Source organism: Saccostrea echinata, unplaced genomic scaffold (assembly GCF_033153115.1).
Source record: "Saccostrea echinata isolate AGI-Se365-2 ecotype Australia unplaced genomic scaffold, CSIRO_AGI_Sech_v1 ptg000033l, whole genome shotgun sequence".
Classification (NCBI taxonomy): Eukaryota; Metazoa; Mollusca; class Bivalvia; order Ostreida; family Ostreidae; genus Saccostrea; species Saccostrea echinata.
This window is the reverse complement of record NW_026889782.1, coordinates 1,050,265-1,077,458: the sequence shown is the minus strand read 5'-3', so window position 1 is coordinate 1,077,458 and position 27,194 is coordinate 1,050,265. Positions and strand designations below refer to the sequence as shown.

General features: G+C 32.0%; 1 protein-coding gene across 1 annotated transcript; it reads left to right on the top strand.

The window, feature by feature from the left end:
• The first annotated feature begins 9,468 nt into the window (after nucleotides 1-9,468).
• On the top strand, nucleotides 9,469-14,363 carry LOC133199076 (multiple epidermal growth factor-like domains protein 10). The gene is made up of 9 exons (XM_061334961.1): nucleotides 9,469-9,600; nucleotides 10,387-10,638; nucleotides 10,730-10,867; nucleotides 11,016-11,153; nucleotides 12,681-12,821; nucleotides 13,791-13,809; nucleotides 14,010-14,056; nucleotides 14,164-14,185; nucleotides 14,288-14,363. The coding sequence occupies exons 2-9, from the start codon at nucleotides 10,401-10,403 to the stop codon at nucleotides 14,361-14,363; spliced, it is 819 nt and encodes a 272-aa protein (XP_061190945.1). The 5' UTR covers nucleotides 9,469-9,600; nucleotides 10,387-10,400.
• The last annotated feature ends 12,831 nt before the right edge of the window (nucleotides 14,364-27,194 follow it).

Below are 27,194 nucleotides of genomic sequence, written 5' to 3'. Positions count from 1 at the left end.
AATTATATTGAATGTGATATTACTTTTTTTGCAAGAAACCAATTTTTTTAAAGATAGAATTAATATATATGACTCAAGGTGGCATGAATCCTCTTATCACAATTTTTCAGAGTCATCACATGGTAAAGAGGTCTTAATATTATTCAGTAAAAAAATTTCGTTTAAGATTCTTAAAGTTCATATATCTGCCGATAGCAGAATTTTATTGTTGAATATTGAGTATGAGAGAAGAGTTATTACTCTTGTTAATATATATTTACGTAATGCACCAAGCGTTTCTAAATGTAGAAATGCTTTGTGCTTTCTCAATTAAAAAAAAAGCAGAAATATTCTTAAAAAGATGCTTTAGATAAACTTGAAAATAATCGGCCAATTAGTCTAACTAATACAGAGATTACAAAATTGTGCAGCTTTTGTGTTTGCGGAAAGATTAAAACTTGTTATAAATGACTTGATAAACAAAAATCAGAAAGGATATATTAAAGATCGATTCATTGTTGCTAACGCTATATAAATATTAGATATATTAGAATATTGTGAAAATAATGAAGAGGACGATGGTTAGTTATAGTTGAAGTGGAGCCAAACTTAGAATTTTTTAACTCATGACAATCAAAAGTGAGAAACAGCAAATCTAATTCCGAGCACTGAGAATAACAATCGCCAGCGTCCAATATTTGACCTGTTTAAGATTGATTGATTATTGTTGTTTTACGCCGAGTTTGCAATATTTCTACCATATTTGGGCGGTACAAATTTAAATATTTTTAACGGTTTTGGAGTTGTCTGGCGGTCCCCAATGAGCCTACTCTTTTTCGAAAATCAGAAAAACGATCTTGAGCGTGCCAAGAGAGTTGCAATTGTTGACACAGGGCACCATTTAACGTCCCATCCGACGGACTTGACCTGTTAAAGAAGATCAAATTTAAATATATAGTAGGTATATCCACAACTGCCATTTCACTTCCAAATGAATAAAAAAACATTGACAAGATTGTTAGCTGAACGGTAAAAAATATTGAAGAAGGTATTTGTAAAAGATAAGAGCAAAACGCCTCGCACCGATTTCACAACATATCAAGTCAAACTGATTTTGAATTCTGAAAGATGCTGAACTCCTTAATCGTAAAAAAAAAAAAAGTTGAACATCACTCGGGGTTTTACACTAATTGAAGTTTTATAGGATATGGCGATTAGAATATTAGGGTAAATAAAGCCAATTTATAAATACACTTAAATTTTATATTTCTCATAGAACTGTTTTAAAAATGCCGTTATCGTCTTGTAAATGACTAAACTTTTTCTTGTTCAATTTTCATGATTTATCTTCCCCAGGAAACATCTTTTCCAGAGCATGTGTACAACAAACAGTATTGACAGTATTGATGACGATTCAAACTACCACCTACTTTATCTGCATTTCCTTTTTTATCGGTCGTAGTTGCGGCTGATCTACCTGTGGTTATATTTGTGTACGTGGGGAAATTAGGAAACACTTTCCTTCTACGATAGAGAAGTTTCTTAATAATTTTTATAAACGTTAAAATTGAAATTTCTAAAACTGTTTTAGACAAGGTAATTACTGTTCTTATTAGGTTATCTTATGATATTAATTTAGAATTTTATAAAGTCATCACAAGTGCTCCAAAACGAGAGTGTATAAGATATAAAGGCATATCGTCAAGAGTTTCCGGGTATGAACTACCAGTGGAAAGAGTATGTCCTCATTGAAACATTGATGATTATTTAATGAGGTTCGCTCCTGAGCTTTTGAGCAGATTTTTATTTTAACCTATATTTTAAAAAAATCTGCGTAATGTTTTAATTCTTATAATAAATTTGGATTCTACAATGACAAATAAACTATATTCAGTTAAAACTCCATGATTAAATTCTGTACCAAAAGCATTTAGTGAGGAACTATATTTCGTGGCGGAAGGTTTTTTAGAAGAAAATGATCATTTTTTCTCTTTCGAAGTATTTAAAGTATGTTAAGTTTGGATTCCTATTTTTACATGCAGTCTGCACACAGAATTATTTTGAGCAGTGAACTGTTTTATACTGGTCCTAAATTATTTATTTAATAAACTGACATGAATTCAATCATCATATTTGATAAATAAATGAAATATATTGTGAAAATCAAGAGAAAAAATAGCCCTTAATTTAAGCTCAAAAATAGCACTATTTTAGTAATATCTAAAAATTAACATCACAGACCCCAACTTTTAACTTTCTTTTCTGAATATACAAGATACTTTTTATCATTCTTCTTAAATTCAGTAAAATGTCATTACTTTTAAATGAGTTTTTTGCTTGTTAAATTTGTAATGCTAGCAAAATGAAATTTTTTGAGTGCAAAAAGGTCAAATAATTGAACGTGCGGAGTAATTTAAAAAAAATTTTCGTTGTCAAAAATTTTAATGGGTCCCTTCAAGATGAAATAAAACTGTGTTTGTTCCCATAACTTATTTGAATAAAAAATATCGGAGGAAAAACTTTAAAAATTGATTCATGCGTAAGATGTTTTTACAGTGCAAAAAAGTCAAACTAAATGCTCTGTAGCGCCAAAAGAAGCGCATTGACCCCAATTTTTTGTTTTGATTTTTAATTAAGCTATGTGTATAAATTCTAAAAATATACTTGATAAAAAATTCTCATTACTTTTGATGTCAGGATCCAACCTCCTTAAGAAATGAATTTAATTTTTAAGAATTCATGCGGACATGAACTTCGACACTCCATGCAGACATATTTCATGAAGCCCGTTAGCGCTTCATGATAAATATGCAGGCGTGAAGCGTTGTAGTTCATGTACCTCACGAATTCTCAAAAATTAAATTCATATCTTATATTTGCATTATTTTGCTAATGACTTGCCACAAATTTCTGTCATTCAACAATCATTTTTGAAAAAAAAAAGTTTGCACTATTTTTTTTTTACTTCAATTACACCACAATGGAAATATTCTTACTCATCCCACGGTAGTTCATGAGAACATGAACTTCCAATAATCTGCAAAGAATCTTAAGGGAAATGTAAATATAAAATTTTAGTGTATGTAACTTTTGTCTTCATCTTTTTTTTGGGGGGATAAATAAATGAAAACAAAGTACGTGTAGTAAAAGTTCTCTTTAGCTTGGCCTCTGCGTATGCTATAATTTATTTATCACAATTAGAAATGGTAGTAAAAAGGTCTGGACAATGTCGTGTCCGAAGTTAAATGTCGCACTGTTTATAGCATATAGAGATAAGAGGAAATTTTTCAGGGACTTTAATTATGAAGCTTTTTATTCTTGGGGTATTTTGAATTTGTTATCTCTATGAGCTTTTTTTTATTTTTTTATCGATATTCACCGGAAATAAAAACATGACTTTGATATATATACAAACTATAAAAAGGAAATCTAGGAGTGCAATCCCTATTGCAGACCTGCCTACCCTTTCGCTTGTGGCGTATTTCTTCCGCTTTCCATGCCTAAATTATGCTTTTTCGCCATATAAATATCTTTACACTTTTAAAATATCATGCTCTAAAACTGTGTCATTTTGAGATTTTTAAATGACCTACTTACTTTTGAGTTTAAGTACAATACATCATAATGCAGAGGCAAGATCTGATAAACGCTTTATACGACCTGTGCTACAGCATATTCTAGAAGCCGTGCAAATCAGGTGTTTATTCTCAAAATATCCAAAGAGCTTATAGAAACCTCAAAATCACCAATTTTTTCAAGAGACAATAACATCAAAACGTACGACTATTATACACTCTATACAACCTATCCTCACGACAAATTGAAATATAGGGCTTTTGATGTAGACAAACTGCTTCATCAATTGAAATGGAACTCGGAAATGTTAAAATTAATTAAAAATCATTCGGATTCCACAGACAAGTACACAGAATTTATATTATACAATAGTTATTTCTATAAATATGGAATTTCGATTGGCACTGATTGAGCCCCTTTTTTAGCGGACCTGTTTTCGTATTCCTATGAAGCGTAATGTATACAAAAACTACAACATGAGAAGAAGAAAACACTTGCCGTGGCCTTTAACTCGATATTTAGATACATGCATATCGACGACGTTTTATTAATTAACAATAGTTATTTCTATTCATATGTCAACTCGATATATCCCAGTGAACATGAAATAAAAGACACCACAGAGTCTGCCACATCTGTTTCATATTTGGATGTTTACTGGTTATAGACTGTAAGGGCCAACTAACAACTAAGTTGTATGAGAAAAGAGATGACCAGGTTTTCAATCGTCAACATTCTTTATTTATGTATTAATATTTTGCTATCACCTGGATATAGTGTTTTTTGTCTCTCAACTCATTCGCTACTTAAGGCATGCTCTTGGTACGATGACTTTTCAAATCGAGGCAATGCACAGATACGTTGATGTTACAGGGATTTCAACGACACAGATTTACAGAATCTGTCAATGTTCACAGATTTGTATTTGTAGATTTTTTGAGATCTATCACTATTCGTTATCTTCACCTTTTTTCATTATACATATATATCAAAGGGGGTTTTAGTTCCTGAAGATCGCAATACAGAAAATGATATATCTAACTAAGAGGGTTTTCAACCTAAACGCGTAGCACACATGCCAAACATTTGGAAGAATCATATGTAAATGCAGTATGTATTTAAACCTATATAAAAATATGTGCTATAAATATCACCGTTAGATTGAAATAGGTGTGAGATTTAAGGAAGTTTGGTTTTGGTATATAATTTAAGTCCCAGCTTAAGGACTTTTTTTTTTCTTTAAGTTAAAAAAAAAACATGATTATAAGTTTAAAAAGTCCTTTCAATCTGATAATCAAATAAATATGTTCTATCACTAGATGAAATCCTGCGCAAGCGCGGGGAATAGAATTTATACGACAGAAAATACTGACAGCCTACAGGCTTATAGAAGGAAGAAATACTCAAAATCCTGCATGAAGTAGATGTACGTCTCCACCCAATCCCCTTTCTGTAAAAACTTGAAAAATAACAATTTCATTAATTGACGTTTATTGTGAAACCCATTACACTATGTTATGGATATTGTACTTCAGATGCTCTTATTCCATTTCCGTCAAGATAAAAGGAGTGAATATGCACATTTTACTGATAAATTGATTGGGGGGGGGGGTAAAAATTCACAGGTACTTGGGTCTTGGTTTATAAATATGTATGTACCTTATTGATATGTAAGAAACGTTCTTCACTCTTTAACTTTTATTTTACATATCAATAAGGTACACACATATTTTTAGACCAAGACCCAAGTACCTGTGTATAAATTAATTTTAAAAGCCCTATGAATAGGCCGAGTATTTGATACAAAAAGACTGTATTCAGAAAAAAAACTTAAATGTATTGATTAAAGCACAAAATTTTACAGCTTTAATTGTATTTGAACAATACTTTATTCATTAATTTTCTCTTTTCATGTAAGCAAGTTTATTACGAAGTACAGATTGTACTTCGGGTTCGTTTCCACGGTGCTCTCAATAAGGAAAATACAAATTTTACCGATAAATTTATTAGAAAAACCTACTATATATACTTATGTAATAGTCTTTCGATATTTAAATATATTCACAACTTATAGTTTTATCAATGATTTACCATCATTTCAATGACAATTCACATAAAAGCTTCTTTTTATGTTCATGCAGCTATAATCGCCTCGTTTTTTTTTTAACATCGGGCTCGATGCTATATGATGTTCTAGAAGCTTCTGTCAATATTAAGATCGATGAATGACGAAAATAATTTGCACATTTCCCTTCTTAATCGGTTATCACAACTTATTTCTTTTATATCATTTAATTCAAGTTTTGATTGAATAATTAGTGATGACGTTTAATGAAATGAATAAACGATTGCTTGCTGTCAGTTTCATTAAAAATTGCCAGTAACTTAGATCCGCCAACCGGAAACGCCACCATACTCAGGTTTTTTCTATTTCATGGCTGTTTATGGAAAATGAAATTAGACTTCTAATTTAATGTACGATACTTACTTTGAGAGTGAAATATAAATATAGTTTACGGACATCATCCTAGTGTCTTAGTGTATTGTTAAAGGACACGTTTCCCAACAATTGTGATGCCATTGTTATTATACCATTATCACTAAGGATAACTCCCGTTCACCTGAATAATACAGAGGGCCCACGTGGATGTAACCCGTCAACAGGGTGTTCTTACTCCTTCTAAGCACATTCTGTGGGCTTTCAAGCGGTGGAGTTTTTTTCCCCTCTTATTTCTCGAGTTTTGTTCTTTTCTAGAGCATTGAATTGATCTTTCGTCCTTGCTTTCACATTTTACTTAGTAGTATTCAGCCTCTTTTGCTTTTGTTAAGAAAACGTAAGCGTCATGGCCAAGCAAAGATATTTATATTATCTCAGTTACATGTACCTTTTCGATAATTATTATGTCACATGTTCATACATATAAATCCCATAAAATTCTCTTTTTAAGAAATCCGTTAATTTGGATTTGTTTTTCACTTATTTTTTGTTATTGTTTAATATTGATTGCTTCAAATCCTCCAATCTAATTTCAACTAATTTCACAAGACTAAAACGATATTTTATTTAGGAATATAAATAATATTTTAATCACATGCAACATTATCTTATCTAGAAAAATTATGTTGATAATGTAAACAACTCTGAACTTTGAATATATTTTCCTTCATACTTTATCTTCAAAACTCGGATATCTGCTTTGTTCAACACATCTACTGCAACCTGATTTCATTCAATGTTACGTTCATGTATTTAATTGGAACATTTTTTTTTCTTTCGTATCCATGTTTGTTTATCAAATTGATAATTATTGAAAAAAAGAGAATAAAAAGAAAAATAAAACAATAGTAAAGTAAAATGGGACAAAAGTAAATAGATTGGTATGAGTTTTTGATTGTTACGGTCTCTTTCTGATTAACAAGTTTAGTTCTGATTAAAGGCGATCATAATGATCAAAGTTGAAAAATAAAGTGAGAAATATTCTATGCATATTTTTAATATGAGACTGGAAGTCATTTTTTTTTTATACCTGCATTCCTTAAATTTGTAAAGTTTTGAAAGAATTTATTTTTAAAATTATATATATTTTTTAATTACATGTAATTATTAATTGCAGAGGTGTTTTACATAGTTAAACTACTGTTAAGTCAAGTTAATTTATTCAATTATCTGTATAACTGCGTGAATAAATTTTAAACTTATTTTATAACTGGTAATTTTTCCTTTATAAAGATTAATTTTCTTTGGAAAATTTCATCCAACTCTAAAAACGAGTTAAATTTGGTACATGTATATACCCACGAGTAGACCCGTCAAGCACGGATTAAGGAAATATAATTAAAATCACGTAATTCCCATTAACAACTGTAAATAAAATCACAGAGACTAAAATATCAATATGATAGTGCTTGTCTAGACAATGGAAATAAGTAATAAAATGTTTATTTTAGTGTCATCATGTATTTTGTCAAACTATAAAAAAACATACTTCCTTTTGAATTGACATTAAAAAGCGGGGTTTTTTCCCTGAATTTATCAGTTTCCGACCAGCGGCTTCTCTAATGTGTTACTAAGTGGTAAGATTTAAAAATAAAATAATTTAAGACTCTCGTTTACGGTATCTTTATGATTATGTTGGTGATTTTTTTTTTTCAGAAGGAAGAAATATGATGATTCTCCTGGCCATATTGATTTTTTTGTCTGCAACGAATACTACAGCATACGGTAAACTAATATTTTTAAAACTGAATAAATCAATATTGATTCAATCAAGTAGATAGAAATTAATGGTTGTACTTTTAACTGTATATATATATATATATATATATATATATATATATATATATATATATATATATATATATATATATATATTTTTTTTTTTTTTTTTTTTTTTTTTTTTGAATGTAAATATTCGAGAAAAGATAAACATGAAATGCGATGTAGCTTTCTTTATTTTTGATTGATTTGTATATTGTTTAATGTCCCATTCGAGAATTTTTCACTCGTAAAGAGACGTTACCGTATGCACTCGGGGCCATTGAGCAGTGAGGGTTCTTCATCGTGCAAACGTCTACCATGACACGGGATCTCGGTTTTTAAGGTCTCATGCGAAAGACCAATGACTTAGGACGCTCTACCACTAGGCTACCGTGACCAGTTTCTATCTATTCGAAAAATTAAAATCTACAAGTAGTTTTAGAAAATTATGTCAATTTATGTCAAAACATTTTGAATTTCAGCGTCTTCTTTTATTTTTAGCATCGAATGCAATTTAAGAAGGAAATAACCATGACCAACTTTTTAAGTTTTGAAAATATTCTTTTCTGCTACTACAAACTACATCTCTTTTTACCTATACGTTTTTACATATGAATCCGAAATTTATTCGTTAGCATATCAATGTTTTTTTTTAATATATCAATCAAATTACTGTAAGCCTTTTATTCACAAGAACATTCTTTTTGTTTTATTACACTACACAGTCGTATTATATATAACAATAACCAGAATTCGTGAAAAGTTTCCCCTAGCTTATCAATGTCAAATTCTTATCTAGCGAAAACAAGTTGTCAAAATTTGGTCATCTACTGTGATGTAGCAAACGGGCAAATACAAGTCTCCTTCAGAAAATAACCTTGTACTGACATGTTTATACTACAGGGTCAAAACAAGGTCACTTTGCATCACTAGTATCATTCAGAAAAGAGAGGTCATCTGTATCGAATCTATGATTCGGATTAAAATACAACCCTAGTAGTCGCCCGCGTGGCGCAGTGGTTAGAGCGTCTGCTCTAGAGTCGCGAAGTAAGGAGTTGATCCTTACGTCGCGGGTTCGAATCCCACTGTGTAACGTGGAGACCGGTCCTTCAGATGAGACCGTATAAACCGAGGTCCCGTGTCGCAGTAGGTGCTGGCACGAAAAAGATCCCTCACTGCTCAAGGGCCGTAAGTGCCGAGTATAGGACAAAATTTGCAGCTCTCCACCGGCAAGTGGTGGCGTCTCCATATGAGTGAAAAATTCTCGAGAGGGACGTTAAACAACATACAATCAAACAAATACAAACAACCCTAGTATAATATAGATCTTGACTATACGTCTAATAAGAATTTTGATTGACTTTGTGTTCATTACATTAGTGCTAAAAAGGCTCTTCACACCGTGCAACGTACATAAGCTCATTTTCATTTGAGGAAACTCTTCATGTATTATAAACAAACGTTCCTTTTTTGATGTGATTTGCCATCTTGTTTATACGCTTTATGATTATTTAATGATTATCAGAAAAGTGTAATAGACATTTGTTTTTAAAGAAAATTTGGCTTTTGGGAAACCTGCATATCAAGATGATGAATGGACTGATGAACGTTTTTCCCAATGGGGGGACAAAATGCGGTAGATGGGTTGTATTTTGACCGATCAGCTTCTGGGGACGAATGTACAATATCAAAAAACGACAAGTGGAGAGCGACGTGGAGAGTGGACCTACTCAGTATTGTCAGTATCAGTCACATCAACATCTACTTCAGGACGGACAACAGACCAAGTATGTAAACAGTTAGGCGGTACCGTCTTACTACTCTCAAGTCAAGTCAGGATTAAGTAGCTAATAAATAGTCTATAACAAAAAACTGCTAAAACTACTACATTTCTTTTAATAAAATGGAATATATTAAGACAGATGAATATCGATTGCACAATAAAAAAAAATCACTATATACCAATAAACCAATAAAATCACACATCCCTATTGCTGTTTGTGTTAAATGAAGTTTAGGATAGTATCTTAAAATATAAGTAGTTGTGAGAAATTTCTAAAGATTTTTAAAGAACTATACCAAAAAAAAAATGAATAATTTTGGAAATACATTTAGTGACAATTGTGTATGGATGTTCAAATAAATGTATTGGATACGCGATATGATAAACATTATATATATATATTATACACTTCATAGTTGTCATCTTGGGTCCTTTGATTTAACTTCTATATTTGTGCTCACTTATAAACAAAAACTAATACATTCCCTATTTAAAAAAAAGGTCTTTTAAGCATTCAGTGTACATCTTAACTTTAAAATGTAACAGATCTAATGATTAGGACGTCCAAAGTAAATAAGTAACATTGCAGACGTAACTTGCTAAATATCAGTTTAAATATTAAGGCCCTGGCTTGGAAGGTGTAGAAAAAAATATTTATAAACTGTAGTTTCGATGAACTATGATATTTGAAATGTTCTGTTCTTCTTTACGATTGATATCTTTAGCATAAAATAATGTTTTGGAAGAAGTTAGCAGTTGTGGGTAGTTTCTTTGTCCGTTTAATTTAAAGGTCCTGGTTTACGGATGGATCGACTTGGAGGATTTTTCCTCTACGTTTCAAACACAACATCAAAAGACGACGGTCATCTTTGTTTCCACGACGTAGAGTCGGGGTATGAGTCACGGTCTGAAGACAAACGAATAAACTGCTCTGTTCAGGGACGATATGTTATATACTACAACGAGCGAAAGCCGGGTGTGACGTATCCCAGTTATTATTCTAAATATGCACATAATGACTTGTGTGAAGTGCAAGTCTGGGGTAAGTTTGAGTAACTTTACTTATTTGTGGAATAAAATTATTTCTCAAAAGCGATATTTTTTAATGTAAAATGTTTATATGTTATTAACAGGCTGCCCCAGCCCTTCACAGTACGGAGAAAATTGCACGAAACCATGTCCAGATAACTGCCAGGAACATAGGTGTGATATCATAACAGGAGAATGTCTGGGTTGTGCAACAGGCTTTCGAGGTCCTAGCTGCAGTCAGAGTATGTATGAAGCTACAATATTGTATGCATATCTTTCTTAAATACAATTCTTTCCATTGAAATGATCATACATGTTTCACCTGTTGATCAATATCATTTAATTGAAATGATTTAGTGGATTTTTTAAAAAAAATGTTTTGGTCTTCAGCCTGTGATGACCAGAGGTATGGACCTGGATGCGCGTTATCTTGTGGTCACTGTAGAAACGGAGAAACTTGTCACCATGTCAACGGGACCTGTCTCAAAGGTTGTAAAGAGGGGATGGCGGGGGAGAAATGTCAGAAAGGTAAGTTTACGTTACCTGTTTAACAACTGAAACAAAAGGAAACCACATGTATTAAAATAATTACAGTTGTATCTTTAACAAAGATAGTTCATGTATGATCGTTAGTAAATGTATCAACTGTAGTGCATGTCATATTACAAATTAAGTACATGTAGCAATCTTAAAACATGCAACAGGTTTAACCAACTTAGTCTATATAACAGATTGATTGATTGCATGTTGTTTTACGTCCCGTTCGAAAATTTTTCAATCATAGAAAGACGTCACCAAATACCGGTGAAGGGCTTCAAATTTAGAGCTTTACTCGGCACTCAGGGCCATTGAGCAGTGAGTGTTCTTTATCGTGCCAACGCCTACCGTGACAACGGGGCCCTGGTTTTTAAGGTCTCATCCGAAGGACCCGCAACTTTTACTTCAAAGTGCCGAGCGCTTGGCGAAGGAACAGTTGCTACCTATTTTTATAGACTTAGGTCAGTCGCGGCCGCGATTCGAACACACGACCTTCCGATCACGGAGCGAGCGCTCTACCGACTGAGCTCTATGTAACAGGGATTCGTTAGCAAGCCAATACCTGCTGTAAAACGAAGTCTCGATTTAAAATTATTCACCCGAAATCCCTGCAACTTTCACTTAAAGGAATCAAGCGCTTCGAAGGAACAGGTTAGGTAAAAATGTAAATGCATGTAATATTGTTTGTTGTTTTACATCACATTCGAGAATTTTTCACTTATACAGACACGTCAGTTTATACATTGTACTAGTGAGGGGCTTCAAATTTTGACCTTTACTCGGCCCTCAGGGCCATTGAGCAGTGAAGGATCTTTATCGTGCCAACGCCTGCCGTGACACGGGACCTCGGATTTTAAGGTCTCATCCGAAGGACCCGCAACTCTCATTTCAAAGTGCCGAGCGAATGGCGAAGGAACAGTTGCTACCCATTTTTTAACGACTTGGGTCAGTCGCTGCCGAGATTCGAACTCGCGACCTCCCGATCACGGAGCGAGCGCTCTACCGACTGAGCTAGCTTGAACGGTTAAATGCATGTAATAAAAAACTGTGTAAACTCATTTATGCGTGTGCATTGTTACAAGCATAGATCATATTATTATAATCTTGGTGCATGTATATTGTTATAATGTGCTTAATTATAACAGTCATCGTACATGCTACGACCTTCATAGCTCAGAAGAGCACTCTCTCAATTATCGGAAGGTCATGGGTATAGCTCCGATCGCCCGAAACACAAATTAAAAACAAAGTTGTCATATCTAAATTTCGAGCCTTTCAACGGTATAAGGTGACGTCTCAACGGTATATCTCATATGCATGAGTGAAATAATATTGCAAGGGAAGGTAAACTAAATAATCAAACAACGTTGGTGCATATGAAAAGGTTTTAAAAACAACTTATTTTTATATACAAAATGTTACGATTCTCCATTTTCTCCTATGAAAAATTAATACCTAGTTCTGAAAACTAGATTTTTTTAAGATTAAAAGAAAAGTTGATACGTTTATTTTTACCAGAATGCCCAACTGGATCATTTGGTCTTCACTGCCAGAGAAGCTGTAAAGAATATTGTGGAGGAGAGGGGACCTGTAACCCGGTCACTGGGATATGTCACAGTGGGTGTAAAAAGGGGTGGACCGGGCCCCTCTGTAGCCAAGGTGAACCTAACAACTTGAGTTTATTATCACTGACTAGAGTTTAAAATAGATTTTCGGTTTTTACTGTAATTAACGATTTTGCTAGAGCAGATAGAAGTATTTTAACAGTGAATTTGAAACTGTTTTATAATTTCTTTCTCTAATTCATTTTTTTAATATGAAAAGAATATACTTTTTTGTATATTCAAATATCATTACCAAAATTTACATCATTGATATAGAATATGAGATATATTAAGGATCTAGATCTCTAAAAATGTTCTAAAATTTAATAAATCAAAATATATGTATGTACTACAGTAAATTCTAATTAACTTTTGTTAGGGAAATTAAGCACTTAAATTTAGCAGATATATGAACCGATTAAATATGTCAAAAAAGTTTGGATTGTGTACAATTCATGGATGTTGAGTTCACATAAATGACGTTTTAAGCTTTTTTCCCTTGGAGTTAAATATAAAATCTTGGAGCTAAATATTCTGGAAAATATATCTAGTATGCAATTTTAAAGTCCTGTATAGCCTTCCCCTGCTGCTTATTTAAAATCAATAATTTGTAACATAAGAAATTTCCTTTATAGTCGCTACTTCATGGACCCACGCCTTGACCATAATAATACCAGTAGCCTCGGTAATTGTTCTTCTCATAGGAACTATCACCATTTACCTTCTCTGGAAGAGAAAACAACATAGCGATTTAATATCCTGGATCTCAAATGTATCAGGTACGGTTCTTTTTATTTTTCGTCAAACCTGAAATCTGAGTAATTTATATTTCTTAACTGAAGTTAATAATCAAAGTACAACCTTGCGAATTAACGAATAAATTCAAAATTCCAGAATGCAGAAGAATAATTCTGTATTAGACCCCCCCCCCCCCATATCAAATAAATAAAACAGAAAATTATGAAAAAATTATGCAATGTGTTATGCAATAGTATACAATTAAAAAATTGTTTCTTTATTTCAGGAAACAATACTCCAAGAAGGTAACTACCTTTTCGATATCAACTGATATAAAACCTAACTATCTAATAAAATCAGCTACCAAAAATAAATTCAATTGATATAAACTTAAATATCTGATAAAATTAACTGTTTTAAAATTAAATGTCTGTTGAAATCGACTAATATTTATCAACTAATGTTGATAGAGATTGGGATATAGGATTCTTTTTTTTTCTTTCAGGGAAACAAGATGTCATGAACTTCCAATGTCAGATATACAGAATAGAGGTAAATTGTTTTTTTAATATATAATTCATTCATTCATCTATTTGAAAGAATAATTATTTTTAATTAAAACATGAAAATGATTACAATGCTTTTGCATTCTACTTTAGAGCAGCCTGATAGTGAAGATCAGTATGTATAATTTATTATTTCACTTACCAATTTTAAGTTTCTTAATCAATGAAATAGGGTTTTTGTCTTCGTTCTTTTTATACATATTTTATCTTTTTACAGTAGGATTATGTACCAATATAGGGAGCTTGATACCGTCTCCGTTGCCAGTACCGAGGAATTGCGCCAGTATTTCTAACCTGAAGGAGAATAAAAATGCTAAATCTGTATTCAGTTAGGAACAGGGAAAGAACGTTAACATGGTCCACAAAGTATACATTTTGATGACAAACAGTAGTTAAAAATTAAGAAGACAAAAAGGAGTCTATAACAAGGAAGCAGAGATATCATGTTACGAAGAGCCAAATCTTCAAGCATGGTTCACCTATATGCTTAGCGTTGAATTATTTAGAAAAAAAACTGATTATATGGAGTTGCTAGACTACATGTAACTTGATGTGTCTTGTGGAGATTAAAAATAATGAGGGCATTTTTAACAAAAGGCCCATGTGCCACATAACTCGTTTGAACACTTTGGCTGAGTTCATAATTGAAATTGATATTTTCAATATATAAGTGGTTCAACCCTCCCTCAGGGGGTCTTGATTTCAACAACCTTGAATCTAACTAAGGATCCGTTCATATTTCTTTGAGGAAACGTGACTTTAAAAAAATTTAGAAGATTTTTTTTCTTATACATATATTCTATGTAAAAGTTTGATCTTCGATTGTGGCTCCCTCGTACTCCGAGGGTGTGTGTGTGTGTGTGGGGGGGGGGGGGGGTTCATGATTTGAAGAAAATTCAATCTACAGTGCCCAGGGATGCCTCTATACTTATAGGACTAATTATGGCTTTGCTATTTTTGAGAAGAGGACTGTATAAGATATTTCCTAAATCCTATGTATAACTTTGTTCCCCCGCTGTGGCCTATTCCAACCCCTGGGGGTCATGATTTGAATAAAATTGAACCTACAATACCAAAACATGTTTCTATACTTATATGAGTAATTATGGCATTCCTGTTTTTGAGATGAAGATTTTTAAAGATATTTCCTATATAGTCATATGTATAACTTTGATCTCGTTTTGTGGCCCCAACCTATCCCAGGGGGTCGTAATTTGAACAAACTTGAATATACACTATAAATGAAGCTTTCCATTAAGTTTAATCTTTTCTTGTTTAATGGATTTTGAGAGATTTTTTAATAATGCCATTAAATTTTCACTAAATCTGTATTGTCTTTCCTTGAAAGAAAAAATCACCCTCACCCAAGGATGCTTCATTGTGGGAAGTTTGATTGAAATTATTTCTAAAGTAGAAGTCGAAAATGTGAATTGTTTACAGACGACATAAAGACGCAGGACACTGGTGAGCTAAAACTCAGTTTAGAAACCAAAATATGCAAAATTACGAAATATACCTTGCAACTGGTAAACTGCAAAATTAATATAAGTGTACTAATATATTTCCAGTTCGGGAAAAATAGGGATTGTAACACAATATTAAGAATTCGGTTAATATTTCTCTATTGGATTAATAAAGAAAGAGATTATGTGCGCCTGTATACCCCATGTTTATTATTTAATAAAAATTTATGTTCTAAACCTTAATAAATCTCTACTGCACATGTTAAAGAGGATGAATTCTGAATATTTTCCCCATTTCAGCTGCTTATAAAAATGTTTTGACATGAAATATGACGATAACGATAAGTGATCATACTCAAAACTTAATGTAAACTATACAAATTGTGAGCAGAGTCAACAAGGACCTCTGAAAACAGAGGTGGGATCACGTGCAAACATCCAACAAATCCATTACAGTTTGTAATAAATGAACTTGTCTATTGAGACCAAACGAAATCAATTCAGATTCTGGTCTTGTAGATTACTTTTCTAATAATTTTTAATTACTATTATACGTTTTTTTGTTTGTATGTTGTTTAACGTCCCTCTCGAGATATTTTTCACTCATATGGAGACGCCACCACTTACCGATGGAGAGCTGCAAATTTTGTCCTATACTCGGCACTTACGGCCATTGAGCAGTGAGGGATCTTTTTCGTGCCAGCAATTACTGCGACACGGGACCTCAGTTTATACGGTCTCATCCGAAGGACCGGTCTCCGCGTCCTACAGTGGGACTCGAACCCGCGATGTAAGGATCAATTCCTTACTCCGCGACTCTAGAGCAGACGCTCTAACCACTGCGCCACGCGGGCAACTACTATTATACGTAATGGTTCCTCTAAGATAAACTAATTCATTTTGTTTGGGCTGAGATTAATCTTCTTTGTTTTCTAAAAATTTTCCCAGAAATATGTTTTGAATTTATAATCTTCGGCTTCCTAAACGAATGGTGATAAACATCAAAGGGGACCCAAATAGGTAATAATAAAGTAATATGAAACCTGATTGGTCAAATCATAAAATTCCCAAATTTTGTTGGGAATAAGAACATTTTTAAGCCAAATTCACTTTATATATTACTTTAAGTAAATAAAGTTATAAATTAAAAAATTGATCTGTTCCAATCACGGAAGACCAATCAATTTTATAATTATTTTTTACTTGCTTTTCTCTTAGTGGGAATGTTTCGAAATCGAGTGCAATATTTAATTTATTTTATACTGAAATGCGCAATTCCATTAGATACATTTAGGATACGTTTAAATCTTCTTACAAAAGAGTTATATAAACTAGTTGGTTATATATATATATATATATATATATATATATATATATATATATATATATATATATATATATATATATATATATATATATATTGAAATCTTATTAACCTCTAGTTTATTGAGGTTGAATTGCTTTTAAAATGCATTTCAGGTCGGTTGTTCAATCAGAAACTGTAAAAATGTTATTTGTTGTTAGCTTTCATTGTTTCAGAGTACATTTATTTTGTGATTTTTTCAGTAACAATCTTCAGAATTTCCCGTGTTTAAGGATTTACAAGTAAAATAACTGTGTGCTAAAGGAATGTGAAAATTTCTGTAAAAAGGATAATAAATAAATTTCCTTGGTTATATTTAGATTTCATTTGGATCAATCATATTATCACCATTTTCGATTAGACAAGTTTTAATTTTATTTCAATTGATGCATTTTTGTATAACTTTCAGAATTATGCCAGTATCTCCAAATCGGAGAATTCCTGTGAATATCAGAATTGTATATCTATTTTGTTTTATGAATTTTGTATTGACTTTGTTTACATTTTCTTCCTAGCTTGCATAAAATAAACTTTTATTTAAATTCGTAATCGAGGTCTCGATTTTTTCCAAAATTTACTTGTGTGAAAGCCACAGACCTGATTGTTTCCATTCATAAAATATGTAAAACCAAAGGTGGAAAATGAATTCCAATTATTTAATTTTCCGGAATTCAGATTTCAGAATTTATTAAAACCAAGAGACATACATCTCTTAGGTATAAATATATTATGCATACACTGTAAAAAATGTGTTTACAATTCAAACACTTTTCTAAACACTTTCTTGTCACCTCCTTTTTTATATGTTTAATTTCTAAACATGTAAAATTCCTAAACATGTCTTAGAAAGTGTTTAGAATTTAAACACTTGTGTGCTTAGAAATTAAACATATCTAAACACATAAACACAAGTGTTTAAATTCTAAACACATAACAGCAGATGTGTTTAAAATCTAAACACATCATAAGTTCAATTTGTACAAAAAGTATATGTTTTTTAAATGCGTATAATTGTCAAAATTTTCAAAATATGTAACCAATATTAATTATTTTCCATAAAGCCACTGAACATCGGGATATGTATTTAATTATACAATACAATGGATACTGTGTGATGTACAAGTACTTAATTTACACAAATAATGTAGGAGATAGAACTGAATAGATTTGATTAGTATCAACAATTCGATCAGAATGACACATAATTTATAACGTACACATAGATAACAAACTTTTAATCTTCAAAATTATTTAGAAAATAATATTAAGGATGGATTCTTCTCATATTTCTTATAATGGCAGAATCTTGATTTTCTGAATACTCAATATTCAGACTGTTTACACTCTTTTAACATCTAAAAACTTTGATGTCATCGGCCTTGATTTTCAGTCAAGGTCATTTGAAAGTCAGTCCTAAAAATAGTACTTTTACACAGAGAAGTTTTGAAATTTATGCATATGAATAAATTTTGCTGACTGAAAAAATATCTTTCACAATAAAATTAAAGTTGTTACTTATTTTTGATGACTAATTCATATGAAATGAGCTGGTGAAAAGATAACATGAAATCCTTTATATTCAATAAATATATTTAATCCGAATTTCCTCGATATTTTTTTCAAAATTCTCAGTTTTTATGAATTCACATGAAATTTCATCTCAATTTTTACAATTGACCATATAATGTCAAATATTTAGATTTTTGTCTGATGAATATTTAAAAGGTTCAAGATTAATTTACAAGGTAAAAAAGATATAGTAATCAGGCAAATTATCGAAAAAAAATTAGCCCGAATTTGCTCTATACTTTCTGAAATCTTCATTTTACAGAGTGTTTTAAATGTCTATAAAAAAGATTTTTAATCCCCCAAAACATACCAATTTGGTGCAATTGTGACATAAATACATTCATTTCTCCCAGTTATACATTCTATTTTTATGGTATTTTACACTAATGATATTCAAAATATTCATTTCGAATGTCCTCTGTCATTTTATTCTGATGAATGTTATGTTTGACAATTTTATAAAATACATCAATTTTCTAGTGGCAATTACAGAAAAATTATCACATACATTCTTCACATGCACAGGACTAATTCAAAGCAACTTAACCTTTAATATAACCAGGAATAAATAACCTTCCAAAAAGTTATGAGAAAAATCATACATAAAATTTTCATAGACTAGAAAAGATTTCAAAACATTATTTATGACATAAACATGGAATCAATATACATGTATAGTGAACATGCCATTCAAAGCTTAATATATGAATATCAGAGGGACTAATATATATGCCTATACATGAATATGTAGTTATATACATATAGGTCCCTGGTATTATGTTATTATTGGATATTTTACATTTTTAAACTGAGTTTTGAAAACAACAAGCAAATTCAAAGAATTGTGGTCCCCCGCTTTCGATGTCTTAGTGGATGGGATGCCAATGCCATTATTTATGGCACATTTTAACTGTCTTATTTGTTTGTCCTGTCTTATCTGTGCATCATACAAAAAACCATAAATTATTGAATCAATAACAGTTATGGCAAAGACTATAGCTTCTCAAAACTACATCAAACTTCAAGATCAAGGTCATGAGGTCAAATATCATAACAAAATCCAAAAGATCTTCTCACAAGTGATGCACATGTAAAAAAAAAATATCAGAAACCACAGTATACAATCAGAAAGGTCTTGAAACAGGTAATGCACATGTCAAATGTAAATACCATCTCTTCTCTCAATCAAATGTTATTAGTAATGATAAACTTTTTAAAAATTAGGTCAAACTTCAAGGTCAAGGTCATGGGATTAAAAATCATAGTACATTTGGAAATGCTTGTCACAGGTAATGCACTTGTCAAATATGAATGCCCTATCTTTGCTCCTTCAAAAGTTAGCAAACTGATGAAATGTTGGAAATTAGGTCAAACTGGAAGGTCAAGGTCACGGGGTCAAATATCATAGCATATTCAGAAACATTTTGACACAGGTAATCGACTTGTCAAATATGAACACCCTATCTTATGTCATTCAAAAGTAATCACCAAATATAAAATTTTTGAAATTTAGGTCAAACATGAAGGTCAAGGTAAAGGGGTCAAAAATTATAGCATGCTTGGAAACACTTTGTCACTACTAATGCACATATTAAATATGAAAGCTCTAACTATTCTAAATCAAAAGTTATAAGCAAAGATACAAATTTTGAAAAGTAGGTCAAACTTCAAGGTAATGGTCATGGGGTCAAAAATCATAGTACACTTGGAAAGGTATTCTTACAGGTAATGTTCATATTTAATATGAAAGCCCTATCTTTTCTCATTTAAATTTAACGACCAATTTAAAGAAATGTCAATTTTCTGAAAAGTAGGTCAAACTTCAAGGTCAAGGTCACAGGGTCAAAAGTCATAGTATAATTTCGAAAGGTCTTGTCACAGGTAATAAACAGGCAAATATGAAAGTCCTATCTTTTCTCATTCAAAAGTTATGACCAATTTAAGGTAATGTTAATTTTTTTGAAAAGTAGGTCAAACTTCAAGGCCAAGGCCACGGGGTCAAAATTACAGAATATTTGGAAAGGTCTTGTTACAGGTAATGTACATGTGAAATACAAAAGCCCAATTTCTTCTCACTCAAAAGTTATGGCCAAGGTTAAAGTTTTTGTGACAGACAGCCCGACTGATGAATGAGATTTAATGTCCCCTCTCTTTCGCGAAAGCGAAGGACAATAAATACCTACACACATTTATAAGTATATAATTTGTTCAGCACCAATAAATATAACTCCTCATTGTGATCACATATTGCGTAAAATTTGCTGGAGTTTTAAGATAACAAAAAAGCCATCTATGATAAATGCCCTTTGACACCTTTGCCTGAAAATGACATCCTTGAACTTTGTAACAATAATATGTATGCAGCTATCAAACTTAATTTCACATTTAGATGCAAAATACTTTCTTTTTAAGAATTTGTAGCACAAACATTTATTGATCAGTGTCAATAACTTATATTGAAATGAATTAAAAATTACCTCTTGAGGGATTCTACTGCAAGTACATGTATGTAGTTCATTTGTAAAAATCTAAATTTTAACCTGGCCACTACCAGCAATTTTGTTCGGCATGCTCTTCCTTAAAATCACCCTTTAACTAAATGATCTAAAGCAGGCACATTTTTATGTATTCCAGAACTGTATTTTAAGATTTTAACTGTATTTGAAAATGTAAAGCAACTGAATACATAGAGCTAGGTATATATCATTTACAAGTTGTTGTAATGCCAGTACATGTAAATCTTCACATTGTAATCTAATGAAAGATAATGCTTGAAAAATTCACTCTGGGAGTAAGATTTCAAATCTGAATCAAAGATTTTGTAAAGTAATCACATTCTACAAAGTGTGCACTGTATCGGGTACTGGGGAATCAAATAATTAAACATTATATAATTATAAATAAAACTGTTTTTGACTGAAAGTTTCTGAAAAAAATCAAGAATGGAATCATGCAACAAGCAGCAGTAACTATGATAACATGCACTGACTTCCACATTTCTACAAAAACATTTCTTTGATCAGATAAATATGTAATTCCTGCTTCTGATCTGTGATATATTCTGAGAAAATCTCTTTTCCACAGACAGCCATCATTCATTTGATGTGAGAATTTCTTGCTGAACATGTGTCCACCTGATGAAAGTCCAAATTTTTTGTTGACCTATAATTTAAAAAAAAAAAGTAATATATTTTACATAGCAACACAGATGCTGCATTACATGATAGTTAGATAAAGTTGTGTCCATATTTCTTATACATGTACCTCAATAGTCCATCTGCCAGCACTCCTTGCTCAATCATCCTGCACTCTGACCTCCAGTCTTTTTTCTGGTCTAGGGTAAAGTAGGGTTGATTTTCTCCTAAGAATTAAACATGAACATCCCTTAGACTATTTTTTTTAAATTAATGGAAATTGATTATAAGATTAAATAACTTATCTCATCTGTATTTCATTTATTGATTTAAATGAATGAAGATATTTTAATAGATTCTACCATATGCATAATGTCTTATATTATAATGTATTGGATATAAATAAATAGACATTTTTTATCCTAAAAGTACAGAAAAGTAAAAAAAAAACAATAATATAAATAGTTTTTTAACAATAATGTTTCATTTTGCTCTATTTATTAGACAATTGTGTGTTTCAATATTATTGATATTTCCACATACAATATCAAGTTATTTTTCCGTTTGATTTGTACCCAAGCGGGACACCTTACTTTTCTAATAACTTGATGATTGTTGTGTCTTGAACAAAGTAGGCTAGTTAAAAATATAAAATTTGTTGTAATCATATACAAAAAATACTATTTTTGTGAATTATTATTCATAAACCTGACGAACACACGAAATATATCCTCTTCAAATGTTGACAAGTCGCGGGAATTATAAGCAGACGAAATATTGATAACAGGACTATAATTTCCGTGCGAATTCCCAGAAATCAATACAAACCAGCATGTAATTGAATTCAATTTCAAAATTATAAAAATCTTCAGACATATATAACTAACTTACATGCTCACTGCACACGACATGACTTCAGACGAGGCAACGTGGATCTGCAATCTTGCACATGTTTGTGACCTTCAAGTTCAAGCTTCCCTTTTGGCTGATCGGAATTTCCCAGGCATAAATAACTATGACTTAATTTGTCATAACTGTCCCTGGGCTTCTGTAATGCTTCGATAATGTTCACAGTTTGTAGATTTTACAAAACAACCCTCTCGGTGTTTTCTACGGAAAATGATCTGGACATGTTGACATTCGCTACCGAACTGCGAATATTATGGCGATTGTCGCAAATCAAAGAAAATATTACGAAAAATTTATTAATTTCAAAAGAAATAGATTCAACATTACTTAAACTGACAAATTAACTAACAGTTTTTCCTTCAGTATAATTAAATATGAATTTTGCATTTTACGACTTGCATAATTTATGGAGACCCATTGACGACGTAAAATGCTGACAAGAATCCATCCTTAAGCTGACAATTTAATATTAAAACTTCATTGAATATTTCTAAAAGGCTTTATTAAAGAATTGTTAAATCAAAAATACAAAATGTATATTAAATATATTTATTATAATCATTATAATTTGAATTGGCTGCAGGGTTTTCCTCATGTCAATCACAAAATATCAAATTTTATTAACTTTCAGCAAGTCCCAAAGCACCACATATTATAATCTATATCCCATCAGTAACTGCCAGAAAGTAACCCATTTCGAATGCACGAGGATAATTGTAAACACTGTCGAATTAACCCAGTCGTCTTCAACAAATGAAGTTTCAAAGTGTTGATTATGGAACAACAAAACTGCACTTAAAGATGACACCAGGTACTCTGATACGTGTATTTTGAGTTCGATCTGGACTACGTACAGTGCCTGTAGGAAAGAAAGCCAGATTTTAGAAAAAAGTACACTATAATTGATATTTTACATTACTTAGAAAAACAAAATTGTTCAAATTTTAGTGAAACTACACTGATATAAATATAGATGTATTAAATGACATTTAATATTATTTCCTCTCCTGCAGGTCTATGAACGAATTCAAGATATCCCAAGTCAACTTTATTTACGTTGCTCATCGTGGTTAATTAATGCAAAGAAGAAGAAAACAAACCTTTATTGTATTGCAGTAACAAGATGCCCTTTCAAGTATTTCACTATTTCGTCATGGTTATCCCTTGAATTGGGCTGTCATATCTCTCATTGATACATCACCTTAGCTTGTGTTTTCTTTGTTTAGATAGCCGCTCAAATCAACGTTCAAATATATGTGTGTCATTTCCGGGAAGATAACTCTAATTTCTAAACGCGTTTAGATATAAAACATGTTAAGACATAAGTGTTTAGTTGTTAAACACAATACTATACACATTTAGATCTAAACATGTAATAGAAGTGTTTATTTTCTAAACACAATTTTTACAGTGTATAGTATACAAAAGAACATTTCATATGAGCAAGATATAAAGTATAATATTAAGTATAAATAAATAAAACATTTATAAATCCAAAAGTTCATTTCTTAATCTGTTTGCAAAACATATATTTTCCAAGGTTAAAACATTTACTTTATATTTGAGCTGGTCAACAATCGTATAATTGGAATTCGAAGATATTTCTATATTGTCCGGGCATGATTTCCTCGATATCTTTATCCGAACCAGAACAAAAAAACCCATATATTTATTTATACTATCGTTTCCCGTCATTATCAAAAATTAACTGTATTGACGCAAATGCAGTATAAAATTTATGAACACAAACTTCTTCCGACTGAGTGCATTTACTGTGGCCTGGTGTAGGATGATAAGTTGCACATTTCCTACTCTCTAAATATATTTTCACTACGACATTCGCAATTATCGGTCTGAAGACTGAAACAGCTTAAAACATGAATTTAAAAAAAATACATAAGCAGTTTAGAGTCATAAAATAATACTTTGGTGGATCTATCGTTAATTTTTCAACATTACAAAAATACATGATTATGATAGTACACGCGTACAATGTTTGACTCGCAGTGCCAATGCAATTTTAGAGACGTGGTTATCTGTAGAACTATTAAAGCATGAATTAATTGATATTAAAAATTTCATTTGCAATTTTCGTGAAGTGTGGAAGAAATGGCTTGTTTCTTTTCATTCAAATGTCCAGCGAGATCTAGAAGATAATTGCTTGTGCAAGCCGAACAATGGGCCCTAATTAGAGTATATTAGCATAAGAAATTGAAAAAACTGTACATAATTTGGAGATTCATTTGGTTTATAAATTTATATATTTATCTTATTGACGACGACGATCTTACTGTGGCGCTAATATTTTAACTAAGGCTGATTTAAACTATAGCGCTGATTTTTGAACTGTGGCGCTAAGGAATTTAACTGTGGCCGGGCCGCCACGTTAAACGGCCCTTGGAGACCCTGTGAAGTCTTTGCATGGAACAGAGCAGTTCACCAAACTTGCATGAAGGATGCACTCTGTCGGATTAGACCGTATAAACCGAGGTCCCGTGTCGCAGTAGGTGTTGACACGAAAAAGGTCATTTGCTGCTCAATGGCCCTGAGTACCCAGTATAGCTATAAATTTGCAGCCCTCCACCGGCAAGTGGTGGCGTCTCCATATTATTGAAAAATTCTCGAGAGGAATGTTAAAAAAAAACACCATACAAACAAAACCATATGTGCTTTACATGCTGGATCTGACCTAAACATATACTGGATATAAGTGAGGTTAGAGATTTTAGAGCGGGTCTCATTTTTATGTAACTAAAATCCTGTCGTGACCAAACTTGCACAGGTGATGCATCTAGGGTTGCGCACTACCAGACATGCATGGTTCATATAATGAATCTTCTTACATTTTTCGACTTATTGAACAGAAAAAAGTTTTAGAACAAGTCAATTCCTTATGTTATTTATCATGCAAATGATTGTAGCCTGAGAAAAGTTATTGAAGTTTTTCTTTTGCATAGAAATCCTCACTCCTACACACTAGAGAGGCGCCGATGTATTTGCGTGGGTTGAAATAGGGAACGTGTTTTGTTTCAAGTCTGGATGTTGAGGTGTATATTTCCGCAGAATTGAAAATTCAATACATATCTTGGGCCTCTACACCTGTATTTTGAATTGCTGCTCTGGTATAGGAAATCATATAATGAAGTCATGAACTGAAACCCAGAAAATGAGAAGTGACTAGATTGATTGATTGTACGTTGTTTGAGAATTTTTCACTCAAATAGAGACGTCACTATATACCAGGGAAGGGCTTCAAATTTAGAATATAAAAATTGAAAGATTTTTTTCTAAATATTCTATGAAAAACTTTGATCACCTTTTGTAGCCTCACCCTTCCCTCGTTGGACATGATCTGAATAAAACTGAATCTACGCTTTCACATAAGTTTCAACTTTTCTGACTCATTGGTTCTTGAGAAGATTTTTTGAAGATGTCACTAAATTTTCACTAATTCTTATCTACTTCCCTTGAAAGAGGGCCTGGCCCTTCATTTGAACAAACGTGAATACCCTTTATCCACGGATGTTTTGTGGCAAGTTTGGTTGAAGTTGACCAAGTACATGAAGTTCTTGAGAAGAAGCTGAAATTGTGAAAAATTTACAGGCAGAGGAACGGTCAGACAAAAAGTGATCAGAAAAGCTCACTTGACTTTCCAGTTCAGGTGATCTAAAGATGTCAACCCAACACCAACTGTATAGGCACATGATTGTATAAAAGAATAACGTAAAAATAATTTCCAAATAATCATTACTACTGAACAAAAAAACCTAATACATGTTGTATTCAATCCCAAGTATATATTATAAGAAAAAGAATAGGCTGGTTTATCAGATATATTAAGAATTACGGTATTTTTAGCATATTATAGCGATGTACATCAATCCTGGACACAATTTTCTGACCGAAAAGTTTTCTCCCTACAGTTTTGCGAGTAATGCTGTCTGTCTCCCTCCGTGCATGTGTGTGTGTGTGTGTGTTTGTCAATCTCTCTGTCCTTTTTCAAGTAAATATTCGTCAAAACAATATATCGAACAGTATATGCCGATCATGACTATATAATGTGCTGGTGCTTGACTGTACATTTTGCCATCCATTATGCAGGAGGAAAATAAGGCCCGCCTCGGTACATATTGTCGTCGGCGACAATATGTACCGATTGACGACAACATGTGCCGTGAGCGTAGGTACATATTGTCGCCGACGACAATATGTTGAAAACGCGACACTATGTACCGTCACAGACGCTAAACAAACAAACAAACAACACTAGCTATTATGATGACTGGTTTCCAACAATAACATTAAAAAGACTACTTAAATGAAGTGATAATTTTCATTAGTATAAATGTGCCGGTAATGAAAAAATAATATTGCCAACTTCTATTTTTTGACCCATTATTTCGAGATAAGGAAGTACGTATAATAGAAATGGGAATTCAGACTAGAACGCCCTCTTATTTTTTTTTTTTTTTGTCATTTGCCGTAAGCAGGTGTCACACAAGAAAAAGTACCATGGGTCTATATTCCAAGCAATGTTTCAGTTTGGAAAACATTCCCCTTAAAACCTTTTGGCAATTTTTTTTCACATACAATTTACACGACGACACTTGACGTGACCTAATATCCCAGAATGCAGTTCAGGACCGACAAATAAAACGATAAAATTCTCTATCTATGTTTTATAAA

Bases quoted from the DNA above. Each gene is read 5' to 3' on its own strand.
- LOC133199076 (XM_061334961.1), top strand. From the start codon at position 10,401: ATGGATCGACTTGGAGGATTTTTCCTCTACGTTTCAAACACAACATCA. The intron at 10,639-10,729 runs GTAAGTTTGAGT...TGTTATTAACAG, and splicing joins GTGTGAAGTGCAAGTCTGGG to GCTGCCCCAGCCCTTCACAG. The intron at 11,154-12,680 runs GTAAGTTTACGT...TATTTTTACCAG, and splicing joins GGGGGAGAAATGTCAGAAAG to AATGCCCAACTGGATCATTT.